The following is a 15,739-nucleotide window of genomic DNA, read 5'->3' as shown; positions in this document are numbered from 1 at the left end:
TTTAATGTAAATGTTTTATTTGCAAACAATCTGGACAGCTGTATCATCATTGTTTTACAATAGGTGTTGGCTAAAAAAGTGAACACATCAAAGACAACAGCTGCAGCATTTAGACAAACGTCAATGAAGGTATATGACTAAATGCCATATTTCCAAATAAGAAGGAATAAATAAGTTCAGAAAATCTAAACAACAAACAAACCTATTCAGAATTGCAGAATAGTATTAATGGATACATGGTTTAAATTTATTAAAATAAAGTATTTAGATCAGTACTAATGCTGGCAATATTGTTGTAATTTATGTTTTTGTATACTGTGTCTATAAGTCACTATATGCATAACATATTTTGTTTCAGGAAAATAATTATTGAAAATAAAATTACATAAAAACTAAATACTGTTATATAAAATGTTATGACAGTCAAACATGAAATATAGATTGAAATTTCTAATCCAAAGCAAACAAGATGAATATGTAAAATGGCATAAATTTTATTTAATATAAAGACCACTCATGTGCATCTTGAGGTTTGTTCAGTCATGTTAAATAAAAAAAAAGGTTAGCACCGACATTATTTATACAAATTAGTGGTTAATTGGCATTATATCACATTGCATAGCAATGGAGAAAAATTTAAGTGTGGTTAACTCCAGAAATCTATAGTACAGGCATAGTATACTTTTAACAAAACAAAAACAAAGAATAGACTCCACAAAGATTGTGCTACTTGTGTGAAAATGTGGCTCAGCTTACCTGAACTCATCCCACATGACAACAATTTTTACAGTTGTACAACTAGGCCTACTGCATTTACAGTTGAAATCTGTAATCTGTAAATAAGATATAGGGGTATAAAAAATATGACTGTATCATATTGTTCAGTAGTGCAGATTCTATTGACATCTTCAATTTTGTACAATAAAATAAAATAAAAAGACAATTTGAGAGAAAGCAAATTAGCCAGAACAAGAAGATCCTCCTGACACATATTAGACATTTTGGTTTTTGTGTAACTAACAACAACAATTACAAATGCCATTACATTTTGTTGAATTTGTTAAAAAAGTGGTGTCTTTTTATGTATCGCATCAAGAAATTTGTGTATCATTACACCCCTACAAATGTGCAAGTGACTAACACACAATATATTGCATTTAAAGTTATTTTGTAGAAATTCAAATAGATCATATTTTAACTTTAAGGAAAACATTACAACATTAAGTCAGGATCTATTAGTCTTTGTCTTCCTGCTTGCCTCCTCATCCAAAAAACTGCCAAAATCACACATATTGCACAAACCAACATCAGGACAGCAACTCCTATGTGAAGTCTGGAGGGTTCATCTTCTAAAAGAGAAAGCATTTAGAATAAGATCAAAACATTAAGATTTTATCTGATGCTTTCTGTTTCTGAAAAAGTTCATTACCTAATTCAATGATCAGTTTGTTGTCCAGACTGAGGTGTGTGGCAGAGCAGGTGTATTTGTGTTCGTCTGCACTGATCTCCAGACTCTTCCTCATCTGGTACGTCCCGTCACCATTGGGCAGCAGATCTCCTCCAGTGATCTCATGATCAGATACAGGCTGTCCATCTCTGAACAGGGTCAGGTTGATGTGACGAGGGTAAAATCCTGTCGCCAAACAACTCACACGAAACCCTCCAGAATCTGAGTTTGTTTTCTGGGTGAGTGTGATATCGGGCGTTACTGTAGAAAAAAAAACACAAGAAAACAATTCAGAGAACTTTTTACATGTATAAATACATGTGTCACATTTGAGATTATTTTTAAACCTGAAGATTTACTCTAAACAAATGCCCTTGAGTACGTACTTTTTTTATTAATTTGATCTTCTCTCTTTTTGAGGTAATTCTTGAGAGTTGTTATACAAACTGGGTAAAAGGTCTGTGCAAAAGCCTGCTTAAATTTTTTCAGGTGAGGTTTGAGCTTATCTTGTGTAATATTTACAGTCACAGTATAAGTAAATGTGTTGTTAAAGTAACAGAGCTCATCTGTGGTGGAGCCTCTTGCAGCATCTTCGATAATCATCTTTCCACTATTGTTCAGATCCAGCAGCTCACAGACAACTAGTGTCTGATAAACATCAAGACCTGTGAGGGAAATGAAGGAGAAGATTGTCATGGATTGGCTTCCTTTGTTTAGCAAACCATTTTAAAGAAAAGTTTCAATTTGATAACTCTAAAATTGTCATTGTAATAAAAGCAACCAACATATCCGAATTATTTCAAAAACATTTTTATAAATATTTTATAAATACATCAGCATTCGCTCTTCCGCCAGAACTAGACTCACATATGGCCGGTGCTGGAAGTCGTTCATTATAGTTTAGCTATAAATATAGATATTTTTCTTACAAAAATCCGTCGCTTCACTTCAGAAGGCCTTTATTAACCCCCTAGAGCCGTATGGATTACTTTTATGATGGATGGATAGATGCACTATTTTGGGGCTTCCAAATCCTGAGCCCCCTTCACTACCATTATAAAGCTTGGAGTAGCCGGGGTATTTTTTAATATAACTCCAAATGTGTTCATCTGAATGATAGTCATAACCCAAAAGTAGCCAAAAGACCAAAACGTCCCAAATCCCAAATATCAAAACATACCATTCCCATAACTTATATACATACTTCACAGTCACTCTTATGCAAACTGAAACCCACTATATTGTTGTGATCATAAACAAAGGCTCAAAGGCTCCTACCAGTGGCCCACCTTAGCAAAACTTAACATCTAGCACAGTTTTATCATTGATAGAATATAAAATATTTCAATACAAGTTTTTCAGTCAAATATAATTTATATAATGTCAAAACTTTAACAAGTGGGGGGAAAAATCAGCCCATGGTAGTTTAAAAAGTAAAAACAGTTTAAAAGTAGCGCAATTCTCGGCAACCTTGTCTTGTAGTGTGTGTGCAATGTAAGGACAAGGTGGAACTAATCCAGCCAATCACAGTGCAGATGGTATAAATGGAAAAATCTCGCAATCACTTGTTGAATTTCTCACGTGAACTTATGCGAGAAAACGTTTTTTTCCACTGTTGGTCGATACTGCCTCTTGACCAAATGTCTTGGTTTGTGCACCACATCAAGTGTTGTGTTGCTGACATATGTGTGCTGTTATGATGATGACAGCTGACAAGAAAGCATTAAAATTTGCTCATCATAAAGATTAATTTATGCAATTGAATATGTACAGTATGATTTGCATTTTATGGATTTTTAAATAGATTAATAGATGTCATTGAGCCACATACTTACTGTCATTTTGTCTGTCTTTCCCTAACAGATATGATCTTCTTAAAAAGGAGTCACACATGTAGTTACTTATATCCTTTATGTAATTTGAATTAATCACATCATCCTCATTCGTCGTGTTCCCTCTTGGAATATATGTTGTTGAATTATAGTATCCAACAGTGATGTCATCCAAAGATGTTGTGATACTAAATTGAGGAAACTTGTGTTTTTCCCTGAATGTAAGTTGAAAACAACCACAAAGAATGAGAACCTGAAAAACAAGTTGATTATTGTTGATTATTTTTATTATGAATAAGTGGTATTTATTTCTACCATAGTATATATGAGACTGTAAAACAATAAAACTTTTAAGCTTTATCCTGTATTTATTTAAAACATAAGCTTTGGAATCTTTGCAATGACTTTCACTTTCATTCAGCATGAACATGATACCAGTAAAGTTAGGGGAAGCGGGGAACAACCTAACACTTTTTGACTTTCTAAGTTTGTGTAAAGCCACTTGGGGTTCAGAGGTTCAGTACAAATGTGGTCTTGTTCATTAATACAGTATATACTTTTTTCTTTATTTACCCCTTAAGAATAGAAGTGAACATTGACAACAAGCCATATTTAGAAACACATTCAGACATTCAGGAAAAACACAAAGCTGAACACACAACACATGCCTCCTTATCCACACACAGCTCAAAATGAACAGGAGACAAATGGACGAGCCATCTCATTGAGATGAAAAATGAACTTTAGTAAGAAATGTACTAGTTAACTGTTATATATATATATTTATATTATATATTTGTTCGGCCATATTTTTCAACTTTTTGATATTTTCTAGTAAATAGGCCACAATACGTTTTGTCATGCTAGCAAAACCTTTTAAACCACGCGTTACAGAAACTAGCTCTGCTTTGGGTTGTGCCAGTGCCCAGCTCTACCCCAAAGCTCTATTAAGGTCATGGAGGACTTGATTCGCGATAATCTTCATTAATCTTGAATTTATTAAATTAAAAATATTACGTTTAAAAACGTTATTATAATATTTAAAAATGAAACAACTTACCATCTGACGCAGATGGAAGTGAAAGTGCAAGTAAAAAAACGAGGACATACGATTTTGTCCATTTGCACTGCATTACTTTTAGTTTTCAAATATGTTGCAAAAATGTACCTGCATAGGTACCAATGTATAACAATCTGGCTGCGTCCCAGCACGTCTCAGCACGTTATCCTTGCCGTAGGCTATGTCTAGGGCGTTAATGCCTTCCGCAAAGGCAATGGGTGGGACCGTAGACATAATAAATACAACAATTATTTATTATGTCTATGGGTGGGACGGGGTGGGGAAAGTAGGCTACGTCGATTTTGAGTGTGTAGCAGAAGAGTAGGTAAACTTTGGGACATACTCTCTTGTCGCTTAGCTGCAACCTGTCACCGTTTAAACTGCCCTGTCACAGTTTAAATCCTCCATATTCACTTTAATTTAATTTCCTACCGTTTTGGAGAAATATAGTCGCACGTTGGTCTGCCAGTCATGGGTCTTTCTTGAGGAGAATTTTTTTTTTAATATTTGGTTAATGATGTATTTAATAGTTAATGACCAAACGCATCGTTTTAAGCGCTGTTGCAGATTAAGTGTAATGTGGATAACAATAAATTAATATGTTTTTGTCTTAAAGGTGCCGTAGAACGTCTTTTTAAAAGATGTAATATACGTCTAAGGTGTCCCCTGAATGTGTCTGTGAAGTTTCAGCACAAAATACCCCATAGACTTTTTTTTTTTATTAATTTTTTTAACTGCTTATTTTGGGGCATCATTAAATATGAGCCGATTTAGGCTGCGGCCCCTTTAAATGCTCACGCTCCCCGCCCACGGTGCTCGCGCTTGCCTTAAACAGCATAAACAAAGTTCACACAGCTAATATAACCCTCAAAATGGATCTTTACAAAGTGTTCGTCATGCAGCCTGTCTAATTGCGTAAGTATGGTATTTATTTGGATGATTACATTTGATTCTGAATGAGATTGATGTTGCGCTGTGGCTAAAGCTAACATTACACACTGTTGGAGAGATTTATAAAGAATGAAGTTGTGTTTATGCATTATACAGACTGCAAGTGTTTAAAAAATGAAAATAATGACAGTCTTGTCTCCGTGAATACAGTAAGAAACGATGGTAACTTTAACCACATTTAACAGTACATTAGCAACATGCTAACGAAACATTTAGAAAGACAATTTACAAATATCACTAAAAATATCATGATATCATGGATTATTTTTAGTGATAGCATTATTATTGCTCCATCTGCCATCTTTTCGCTATATTGTTCTTGCTTGCTTACCTAGTCTGATGATTCAGCTGTGCACATCCAGACGTCCTGCCCTTGTCTAATGCCTTGAACATGGGCTGGCATATGCAAATATTGGGGTAATACATATTAATGATCCCGACTGTTGCGTAACAGTTGGTGTTATGTTGAGATTCGCCTGTTCTTCAGAGATGTTTTAAACAAATGAGATTTATATAAGAAGGAGGAAACAATGGAGTTTGAAACTCACTGTATGTCATTTCCATGTAGTGAACTCTTGTTATTTAACTATGCCAAGATAAATTCAATTTTTAATTCTAGGGAACCTTTAAAGGGATAGTTCACCCAAAAATGAAAATTTGATGTTTATCTGCTTACCCCCAGCGCATCCAAGATGTAGTTGACTTTGTTTCCTCAGTAGAACACAAATGATGATTTTTAACTGCAACCGCTGCCGTCTGTCAGTTTTATAATGGGAGTGAATGGGAACTCTATCAATAAGAGCAGTGATGACAACAGCAATGATGTCTCGCGCTTAAACTTCAACGAGTGCAAGACATTACTTCTGTTGTCAGAGCATGATCAGACCTCATAACCGAGTGCTGAACGCAGTTAGACATAGTGGTGTTTTAGAGGTAAAAAATGATATAAATACTGTTCGGTTTCTCGCACAAACCAATCGTTTCGTGTCTTAGGACATCAATGTGTCGTCACGAGCCACAGGGTTTAATTTGGATTTGTCTATGCAAGTTTTTTCGACTCTTATTGTTCGAGTTCCCATTCACTCCCATCATTTTCATCATTTGTGTTCTACTGAGGAAACAAAGTCACCTACATCTTGGATGCGCTGGGGGTAAGCAGATAAACATCAAATTTTAATTTTTTGGGTGAACTATCCCCTTTAACCACTCTAACCATCAGTCTCGCACATCCGTCATGTTTGTAGTTTTTTAACACTTTTTATTCGTGTTTGTAGTTCTAATCAAATCCAGAAAAGTAGACCATCCGTGTATACGATTTGGTATGCACTAATTCGAATTCGAATACTATTTAGGATGGACGGTATACGAATTGGTACGCAGCATGATTCACAGTAGGAGAGTCAGTAGATTGCAGGTCACCATTAAAAAGAATTAGCTCAATAACTTGAACTTCTACACAATCATACTTGATTTAATCATAGATTGAAATATAGGTGACAACATTCTAGAAGTTGTGAAAGGAACTCATCAGGTAAGTAGAGAGAGCAGACATTTGCAATGATATTTATTATTGTAAACTGTGGTAGATTTTCCCCTACGCACCTGACTTAATTTTACTGGGTCGTCTCCTAATCGACGCTTAAATAATTTATACTCTAGCGCATCTCCTAATCGACGTCTTGACCCTTTTGAACACTATCACTTAGGAATAAGGTCTCTAGTGTTCCCTAACTTGCTGCACAGCAATAACCAGACAGACTCCAGACTATGCCCTAGAATATTCTTTAATCACAGCCGGAGGACCTCGTATCAATCTCAGAGAATCCCACCAGCAAAAAAGATACAACAGTTTATATAGGAGAGGAGCATGGCAAAGCATTCTACAATATGATTGGTTCTTCATATGTCAAACCCTTCTGTTTCTAGGTAAAGCAAAATCTGCCCAAATCATGTGTTTATCTTGTTCGTTTGTTACTCAGTATCATGGGGCTATTATTTAGATAGTTGTCTAGCTGTCCCTAAGTTTCATTTCCCCTTTTCTTATATTTGAACGTGATTCAGACACACACGTCAGAAAGAAGAGCGTCATATACACCCAGATTGGCTTGGGGGTGATTAAAGCTTGGGGTAATTTCCATTTGAAACTGAACTAATCCTTTAAAGTAACAAAGGGAAGTACTTAGAAGCAGCAGAATAATCACTTGAGATGTAGCCACAATGGAATAAGAATTATTAAGGGCAATTAAATACATAAATTAATATAGAAACATAGAAACATGTTTTAACATAGAAACACAGATTATAGTTTATTTTACTTTTTCACTCCTCATTACCCAAAGTGACGTCCAGTTTGTTGTCCAGACTGAGGTGTGTGGCAGAGCAGGTGTATTTGTATTCGTCTGCACTGATCTCCAGACTCTTCCTCATCTGGTACGTCCCGTCACCATTGGGCAGCAGATCTCCTCCAGTGATCTCATGATCAGATACAGGCTGTCCATCTCTGAACAGGGTCAGGTTGATGTGACAAGGGTAAAATCCTGTCGCCAAACAACTCACACGAAACCCTCCAGAATCTGAGTTTGCTTTCTGAATGAGTCTGACTCGTGGTTTCACTGCAGAAGGAAAGAATGGAAAGAAAAATGAATAAGGGAAAATATGAAAATGTATGGTTGTTGCATATAATTGTATCATCGTGCTGTATAATCCATTGTAAACTGACAATTTAGTTTTGTTTTTAAATGGAAAAAATTACCACACACTTTGGTGATATACCTATTCTGTTTACTTGTGTTCCTCTCTTTTTATTGGGCCTCAGATGCCCTTTAGTATCTTAATCATTACAGTTTATTAGGAGAGAGTTTTTTAATCATTTTTATAGAGTCAATGTAAATTCAAATAGTATTCCTTGCTATAAAAACACTAGTATGTATACTTAATATAAAAAAAATAACCGAAATGTTGTAAAAATTTTTAATTGTTGCTGAAATATTAGAACAGGTATTTCCCATGACTAACTTAATTTGAGTAAAATTACAAAAAATGTTCAAGACATGATGTTACGCATGCGTACTGGACGACAATTTCCCCTCCCGCCACACAGCGCAGAAGCACACGGACTGAGGATTCATCGCTATGTTTGCAGAGTGGAAAATCAAGGGCTGCGTTCCACTCTACTTTTAGATGCACTTGTGAACTTCCCTAAGCACTTCCCCTCGGGGGAATCCCAGCAGCCATTAAAATCTTAAAGGTGCCCTAGATTCAAAAATTGAATTTACCTAGGCATAGTTGAATAACAGGAGTTCAGTACACGGAAAAGACATACAGTACAGCGAGTCTCAAACCCCATTGTTTCCTCCTTCTTATATAAATCTAATTTGTTTAAACGACCTCCGAAGAACAGGCGAATCTCAATATAACACCGACTGTTACGTAACAGTCATGGTGTACGCCCCCAATATTTGCATATGCCAGCCCATGATCGAGGCATTAGACAAGCCAGTATTAACGGAGCTGCACACAGCCGAATCATCAGACTAGGTAAGCAAGAATAACAGCGAAAAATGGCAGATGGAGCAATAATAACTGACATAATCCATGATATCATGATATTTTTTGTGATATTTGTAAATTGTCTTTCTAAATGTTTCGTTAGCATGTTGCTAATGTACTGTTAAATGAGGTTAAAGTTACCATCATTTCTTACTGTATTCACGGAGACAAGAGAGCCGTCGCTATTTTCATTTTTTGCAGTCTGTATAATTCATAAACACAACTTCATTCTTTATAAATCTCTCCAACAGTGTAGCATTAGCCGTTAGCCACGCAGGACAGCCTCAAATTCACTCAGAATAAAACGTTAACATCCAAATAAATACTTTACTCACATAATTCTAAGCATGCATACAGCATGCATGACGAACATCTTGTAAAGATCCATTTGAGGGTCATATTAGCAGTGTGAACTTTGCAAATGCGCTGTAATATAGTCGACAGCTCGTGTGGCAGGGAGCACGTGATTTAAGGGGGCGGCGCCGAGTGTAAATCAGTGCATTGTTAATGATGCCCCAAAATAGGCAGTTAAAAAAATTCATAAAAAAAAATCTATGGGGTATTTTGAGCTGAAACTTTACAGACACATTCAGGAGACACCTTAGACTTATATTACATCTTGTGAAAAAGCATTCTTGGGCACCTTTAATAGAAAAGATTCACCCATTTCCTTCACATCTGCAGTTGCATCTACTCTTTTCCCAAAGTTATCTGTAATTTTTAATTGTCAATACAACTGAATAATTTGAGAAGCTGACTTCATAAATTAATGTTGATTTTCCTAAAAAGTGTTTTTTTTTTTCACCATTATGGTGATTCATGTTCCCTTTGGTTGGCCACTTAGAACTTTGTTTTTGTAAATCTCTTTATTTTGTTTGATCAAGAAATCACAGTTTGTGGTTTCAAAGAAAGAGAAGTAGTAAATAGATCACTTCTGTTAAATGTAGTTGTTAGATGATTAATTTTCATGTTTAATAATGATGTTTTAAAGTTTGAACATTTTGTGAAAATTTTAATTGGTATTTGTAACAATGTCTTGCAGCTGATAGTGCCTGATTCACACAGATTTCAACATTCAGCATGTGTTCACTATTCACTGCTAATGTGTGTGCACTAACTTGGATGGATAAAATGCAGAGGACAAATTCCGAGTATGTGTTACCATAATGGCCTTCACATGTCACTTTCGCTTTTTCACTGTTAAAGCTTTAAAAAACAGATACAAGTAAATGTGCATTTACTTGTGTGACTTTAATTATAATTCTACATGATGTCCAGTATATTATGAGAAAACAGGAAAACGTGCTTGATAAAGGGAACTTGAGCCATGCTTAAGGGGTGTATGAGGCTGTGAAACACTGGCTAGATACAAAATAAACAAGAAAGGATGACACGGAATACTCACATCAGGCTAGCTATATACATTTTTATTAGTCCATTGATACATTTGTAGAGGTTTTGTTATCAACACACTGCAGTACTAATCACTGAATGACAACTAGGCTACTAATCAAACTATTCACATAAAATTTAAAGCGTCAGAAGCTAAAAACAAAGAGTAAAAAACTGTATTAGTCTAGACTAGCATTATTCGCTCATTGTTTGCTCTGTTGTGTCCTTAACTATTAATCTGAATGCCTGTATAAATCAGGCAAAACAGCTCATACGATTTATCACACAAACTATGCATTGTTTTGAAAATGTGAACTTTTGCTTAACATTGAAACTGCATTACCTTTTTAAAATAATCCATTAAAAAGTTGCTATTTGAGGAGCTTGCTCTAATATTTTCAGTTCCATTCCTTTGCACTGTCTTAAAGGGATATTTCACCCAAAAATGAAAATTTGATGTTTATCTGCTTACCCCCAGCACATCCAAGATGTAGGTGACTTTGTTTCTTCAGTAGAACACAAATGATGATTTTTAACTCCAACCATTGCCGTCTGTCAGTCAAATAATGGGAGTAGATGGGAACTCGAACAATAAGAGTCGAAAAAACATGCTTAGACAAATCCAAATTAAACCCTGCGGCTCGTGATGACACATTGATGTCCTAAGACACGAAATGATCGGTTTGTGCAAGAAACCAAACAGTATTTATATCATTTTTTACCTCTAATACACCACTATTTCCAACTGCGTTCAGCACTCGCTTAGTGAGGTCTGATCGCGCTCTGACAACGGCAGTGATGTCTCACGCATATACTTCAATGAGTGCTAGACATTACTTCCGCTGTCAGAGCGTGATCAGACCTTACTAAGCGAGTGCTGAACGCAGTTGGACATTGTGGTGTATTAGAGGTAAAAAATGACATTGTGGTGTATTAGAGGTAAAAAATGTCTTAGGACATCAGTGTGTCATCACGAGATTTGGATTTGGATTTTGTCTAAGCACGTTTTTTCGACTCTTATTGTTCGAGTTCCCATTCACTCCCATTATTTGACTGACAGACGGCAACGGTTGGAGTTAAAAATTATCATTTGTGTTCTACTGAAGAAACAAAGTCACCTACATCTTGGATGCGCTGGGGGTAAGCAGATAAACATCAAATTTTCATTTTTGGGTGAACTATCCCTTTAAGGACACGCCCATAATGGGAAACATCATGAATATTCATATTCTCCACCCACTGGAACAGTTTTTCACAGGAACTGAATATTACACAACACCCAGCACTGCCTGCAGACATTGAAGTCTCAACAAGTGAATTATAATGGGATTTATGTGGCATCAATTTAGTATCTATAATATTTAAAAGTAGTAAATAGTTTCTCGATGAAAAAAGAAAACTCTGACAGTTTATCAGTAGCCTATATGTTTTGTTTGTTTGAAGATGTTTCTCCACTCATCCATGTTGTTTTGGGTCAGGACATCACATCATTTATTTTTATTGAGATTCCAGGGATTCTTTAGATGCTGAAAATGAAATATAATGCTTAGTGAATGTTCATGAGAAATTACTGCTCATTTTACAAATTTTACTGTACACAATAAAGTTGGAAGTCTTTAGTCAGTAACCTTAATCTAGCAGTAAGATGGCAGCAAAATTTAAAAACACTATTTTAAAATTAATATATCAATAAAACTGATATAAAAGTGAAATGCTGATATGTGGACATGTTATGACTGATAATCAAGAAAATACAACGCTGAAACGGAACTGAACCCGTGATATTATAAAATAATGTATAATAATGATAACGGCCATTCAGACAGAATGCGTCTAAAACCGCAAAGCACAGCATAGAACGCGAGGGTCTCGAGACGTGCGTTTGAGATGTGATGCGACAATAACGGAAATAACAGAAATAGGCAAACAGAAGAATTGATAGATACGAGTTTTGACATGGAAAAAAAAGAAAATAAGATAATAACGAGCCCCGCCTCTGAGTTCTTCTGATTGGTCCACTGTTTTGGAACTGACATTGATGAGCGGCGCTGCGTGTAAAAGTTGAAATTCTTTTAACTTGACACGGCGTCTTAAAAACGCGGCACTCATGTGCGAGGCGCTGCAAAAGCCGCGAGACGTGAGCATAACGGTCATGCACGTCCATCTGTTAGAAAAACAATGGGAAAGTAGCGCATTGGAATAGAAAAAAACGTGTTCTAACGCCCCTTATAATGTGCTTTCACAAGTGAAATAATGCTGTTGTGAAATAATGCTTATTTCTAAATCTAATCTACAGTCATTTTTGCTTATTAGTAGGTTGAATTGGATCATTGAAGGTCAGCAGCAAAGACATTGGTTAATAAAGTGAGATTAAATACATAAAGTATATTAGTGTAATTTAAAATAGCTAATTATTACAGGTTTGCATGAAATTCTGAGATTGCATTTCACTGTTTTTATTCATTTTGAGGAATACTGAATGTTTTCATGCAAGTGAGATGAGTAAATGTATGTTCACATTTACCCCCAACATTGCTTACAGGTGTACATGCAACATGGACAGACATGGTTTGTGACAACAGTATTTTCTGTTTGAGAACAAACTGACAATTAATGCATTATATAATCGTTAACAAATAAGGAACTAAAAGTACTTACAAGAAGGAGTAGAATAAACACTTCTACATGAATCTAAATCAAAAAATGAAGAAATAAGGCAATATTATACTATAGCTAAACACTATGAATACCCAAATTATACATATTGTCTTAAAGGAATAGATGAAATGTCCATTATGTTGAAAATTCCAGTAAGTTGTTCTCTAAACCCATATCTATTTTAATTCTTGTCATACCTGCACGTCGTTTTTTCCATGCAGTTTTAGCATATGCTGCAGTTCCAAACACCATCAGAGTCAAAACCATCAGAACTGAAGGAATCACTGATTTAAATGGTTCCCCGTGTTCATACTCTGAAACATAAACCACAGATGAGAGACTTGATTTGTTTTGATTGTTAAATTGTTTTCTGTAAGAGCTCATACCCAAAGTGATGTCCAGTTTGTTGTCCAGACTGAGGTGTGTGGCAGAGCAGGTGTATTTGTGTTTGTCTGCACTGATCTCCAGACTCTTCCTCATCTGGTACGTCCCGTCACCATTGGGCAGCAGATCTCCTCCAGTGATCTCATGATCAGATACAGGCTGTCCATCTCTGAACAGGGTCAGGTTGATGTGACGAGGGTAAAATCCTGTCGCCAAACAACTCACACGAAACCCTCCAGAATCTGAGTTTGATTTCTGAATGAGTCTGACTCGCGGCTTTACTGTAGAAGGAAAAAATGAGAGAAAAATGAATAAGGGAATGTACCTATGAATATAAATGTATGTAATTATAATATCATTGCATTGAGAAAATACACGTATAAGTACTTTTTCTGTTGACTTGTGTTCCTCTCTTTTTGAGGTAATTCTTCAGAGTTTTTATGCAGGCTGGGTAGAATATATTCTCATGACGCCACATGGACAGTTCTAGATAGGGTTTTATTTGCTGAGTCGTGAAATTTAAAGAACCGTGATATGTGAATTCGCCATCCAAAAAATGCAGTTCGTCAATTGTAGAGCCTCTATATGCATTCTTGGTGATCATTTGGCCAGATTTATCATTGTCAAGATGTTCACAAAGAGCCATCACCTGATAAACTACATGACCTGTTTGGAAAGAAAAAATGTCAATACACCTGCCAACAGGAACCATTTAAAAACTAGCTCTAAATTATAAACAAATATTTACCATTTCAATTCATCTGGAGAACTTATATATATATTTTTTTACAAAAAGAAACTTTGTATGTATCTATCTTTCATTAATAGACACGGAACACAGTCATAACATAAGCAGTGATATAATTATCTGTCTCAAAGCTAAAAATAATTAATCCAAATGAACTTACTTTCTGTGTGGTTGATGGGTCTCAGATAATCTGATCTATCAATAAAATGAGCAATCATATAATTGCTTATGGTATTGAGGTGATTTGGATCCACTACATCATCTTCATTTGTAGTATTTCCTCTTGCAACGTAGCTTCTTGTCTCATAATCATAATATCCTACTGTGATATCATCCAGCATAAATGTGGCAGATAATTTAGGAAATTGTGTTTCTCCATTAATGTAAGTTATAAGCATCCACAGAGAGTGAGAACCTGTAAAAACAATTACGGTGATTTCAGCATGGCGGGAACGCACCTTAAAAATGGACCCCACTCCAGCCCAGGCTTCAACCATAATTAAACATACCATTTTTACATGTTGAATTTATTTAAGATGTGTTACACATCGTAAGACACAATGGGTTGTTGGGTAATCAAGTGACCACAATAAAACCACACTTATATACACAGCAAAATCCCCATAGTTAAATCAGCTCTGCTCAGAGAACATATGGTCCCTCTCTACATAGAGTGAAAATAACACTGAAGCAGAGTTAAAGTTACTGAGATAATATGTTGTTTGTGGAGATGTTTAATCAGATTTTGAGAGATTTAATGTGTTTTATCTTCGGTTGATTTCATCTAAGGCTGTGGCTGGAAGTCCTTTGTAGTTATTGTGTTTCTGTGTAGTTATTGTGTGGCGCGTTGAACCATTTGAACTCTTTTAAGATGCCGTTCATATGGCGCGTCTAACGCACGGAAACGCACGCGCAACTTTCTCCTTTCCAAAGCGCTCGAGCGTTCCGCCCATGACGTATTAGAAAACATAACATTTTCGCAGTGTATTTAGTTAATTGTTTAAGGCCATTTCGCGATTTCAGTCATCATACAGTAACCAGCATAACCCTGAACACGATTCACGGGGGTGATTTTAAGCCTAAAAAAACGGAAAAATTCATCCGGAAGAATCACCCTGCTTTGACACGCCAACCTTATCTGACCTAACGGAATCTTTTACCGCCCAATTCACCTGACTTCACCTCAGCTGTGACTGTCACTTTCAGTTTTTAAATCTTGAATATTCTTCACTAGCAACAACAGAAAATGTATTTCTTGATGTCAAATACAACATATAAACATTTAAAAATCTGCATATAACACTTACCTCTTGGTGAAACTGCTGGAAGTAAAATGATGATAATGAAAAGAATTCTCTCAGGAAACATCTGGACGTTTAATTACCGTGGAAAAGACGTCAATCCGTCATGGTTGAAAAATACTTTCGAAATGAAAGTTGAACCGACGTCTTCTACGTCATCTGACCGTGAATTCTACGTCATTCTGCGCGTCTCTGGACATCTAATGCTCTCTCCAAATGCTCTCCTGGCCACTTGTCTCATTTCTTGTTGAAAGGGTGTTTGTTGTGAATATTTATTGACTTTCTTCATATTTTTTTTTGTTTAGCTCAAGGGCAGCATTTAAAAACTACATGACCACCTGTAGTGGGAAATCTACTCACCTTATGATAAAAGTTGATATATTTAACATATTTACAATTCAATACGTAAGCAAATTT

General features: G+C 35.8%; 2 protein-coding genes across 3 annotated transcripts; both read right to left on the bottom strand.

The window, feature by feature from the left end:
• LOC125247854 (major histocompatibility complex class I-related gene protein-like) lies at nt 1–4,588 on the bottom strand. Of its 2 annotated transcripts, none has more exons than XM_048159375.1 (5): nt 4,448–4,588; nt 3,283–3,532; nt 1,834–2,112; nt 1,430–1,708; nt 1–1,349 (listed from the first exon to the last, which is right to left on the bottom strand). In XM_048159375.1, the coding sequence occupies exons 1-5, from the start codon at nt 4,571–4,573 to the stop codon at nt 1,213–1,215; spliced, it is 1,071 nt and encodes a 356-aa protein (XP_048015332.1). In that variant the 5' UTR covers nt 4,574–4,588; the 3' UTR covers nt 1–1,212. The 2 variants fall into 2 exon arrangements, with proteins under 2 accessions (XP_048015332.1, XP_048015333.1); XM_048159376.1 differs by having other exon boundaries at nt 1–1,346.
• Nucleotides 4,589–11,348: 6,760 nt separating this feature from the next.
• LOC125247856 (major histocompatibility complex class I-related gene protein-like) lies at nt 11,349–15,487 on the bottom strand. The gene is made up of 7 exons (XM_048159377.1): nt 15,329–15,487; nt 14,182–14,436; nt 13,661–13,939; nt 13,276–13,554; nt 13,087–13,203; nt 12,890–12,922; nt 11,349–11,757 (listed from the first exon to the last, which is right to left on the bottom strand). Exons 1-7 carry the CDS (start codon nt 15,387–15,389, stop codon nt 11,729–11,731), a joined length of 1,053 nt encoding a protein of 350 aa, XP_048015334.1. The 5' UTR covers nt 15,390–15,487; the 3' UTR covers nt 11,349–11,728.
• Nucleotides 15,488–15,739: the final 252 nt, after the last annotated feature.

The sequence above is a fragment of the Megalobrama amblycephala genome, linkage group LG15 (assembly GCF_018812025.1).
Source record: "Megalobrama amblycephala isolate DHTTF-2021 linkage group LG15, ASM1881202v1, whole genome shotgun sequence".
NCBI classification, from domain to species: domain Eukaryota; kingdom Metazoa; phylum Chordata; class Actinopteri; order Cypriniformes; family Xenocyprididae; genus Megalobrama; species Megalobrama amblycephala.
The sequence above is the reverse complement of the archived record's forward strand: the minus strand, read 5'-3'. Positions and strand labels throughout refer to the sequence as shown.

What these genes read in the sequence shown, in the direction of transcription:
- LOC125247854 (XM_048159375.1), bottom strand. Translation starts at nt 4,573, where the DNA reads ATGTCTACGGTCCCACCCATTGCCTTTGCGGAAGGCATTAACGCCCTA. An exon ending in AGATCAAATTAATAAAAAAA is followed by an intron (nt 1,709 to 1,833) that starts GTACGTACTCAA and finishes TTTTTTCTACAG; the next exon opens with TAACGCCCGATATCACACTC. An exon ending in CAAACTGATCATTGAATTAG is followed by an intron (nt 1,350 to 1,429) that starts GTAATGAACTTT and finishes TTTCTCTTTTAG; the next exon opens with AAGATGAACCCTCCAGACTT.
- LOC125247856 (XM_048159377.1), bottom strand. Translation starts at nt 15,389, where the DNA reads ATGTTTCCTGAGAGAATTCTTTTCATTATCATCATTTTACTTCCAGCA. An exon ending in TCCAGCAGTTTCACCAAGAG is followed by an intron (nt 14,437 to 15,328) that starts GTAAGTGTTATA and finishes TTGTTTTTACAG; the next exon opens with GTTCTCACTCTCTGTGGATG. An exon ending in CAAACTGGACATCACTTTGG is followed by an intron (nt 13,204 to 13,275) that starts GTATGAGCTCTT and finishes TTTATGTTTCAG; the next exon opens with AGTATGAACACGGGGAACCA.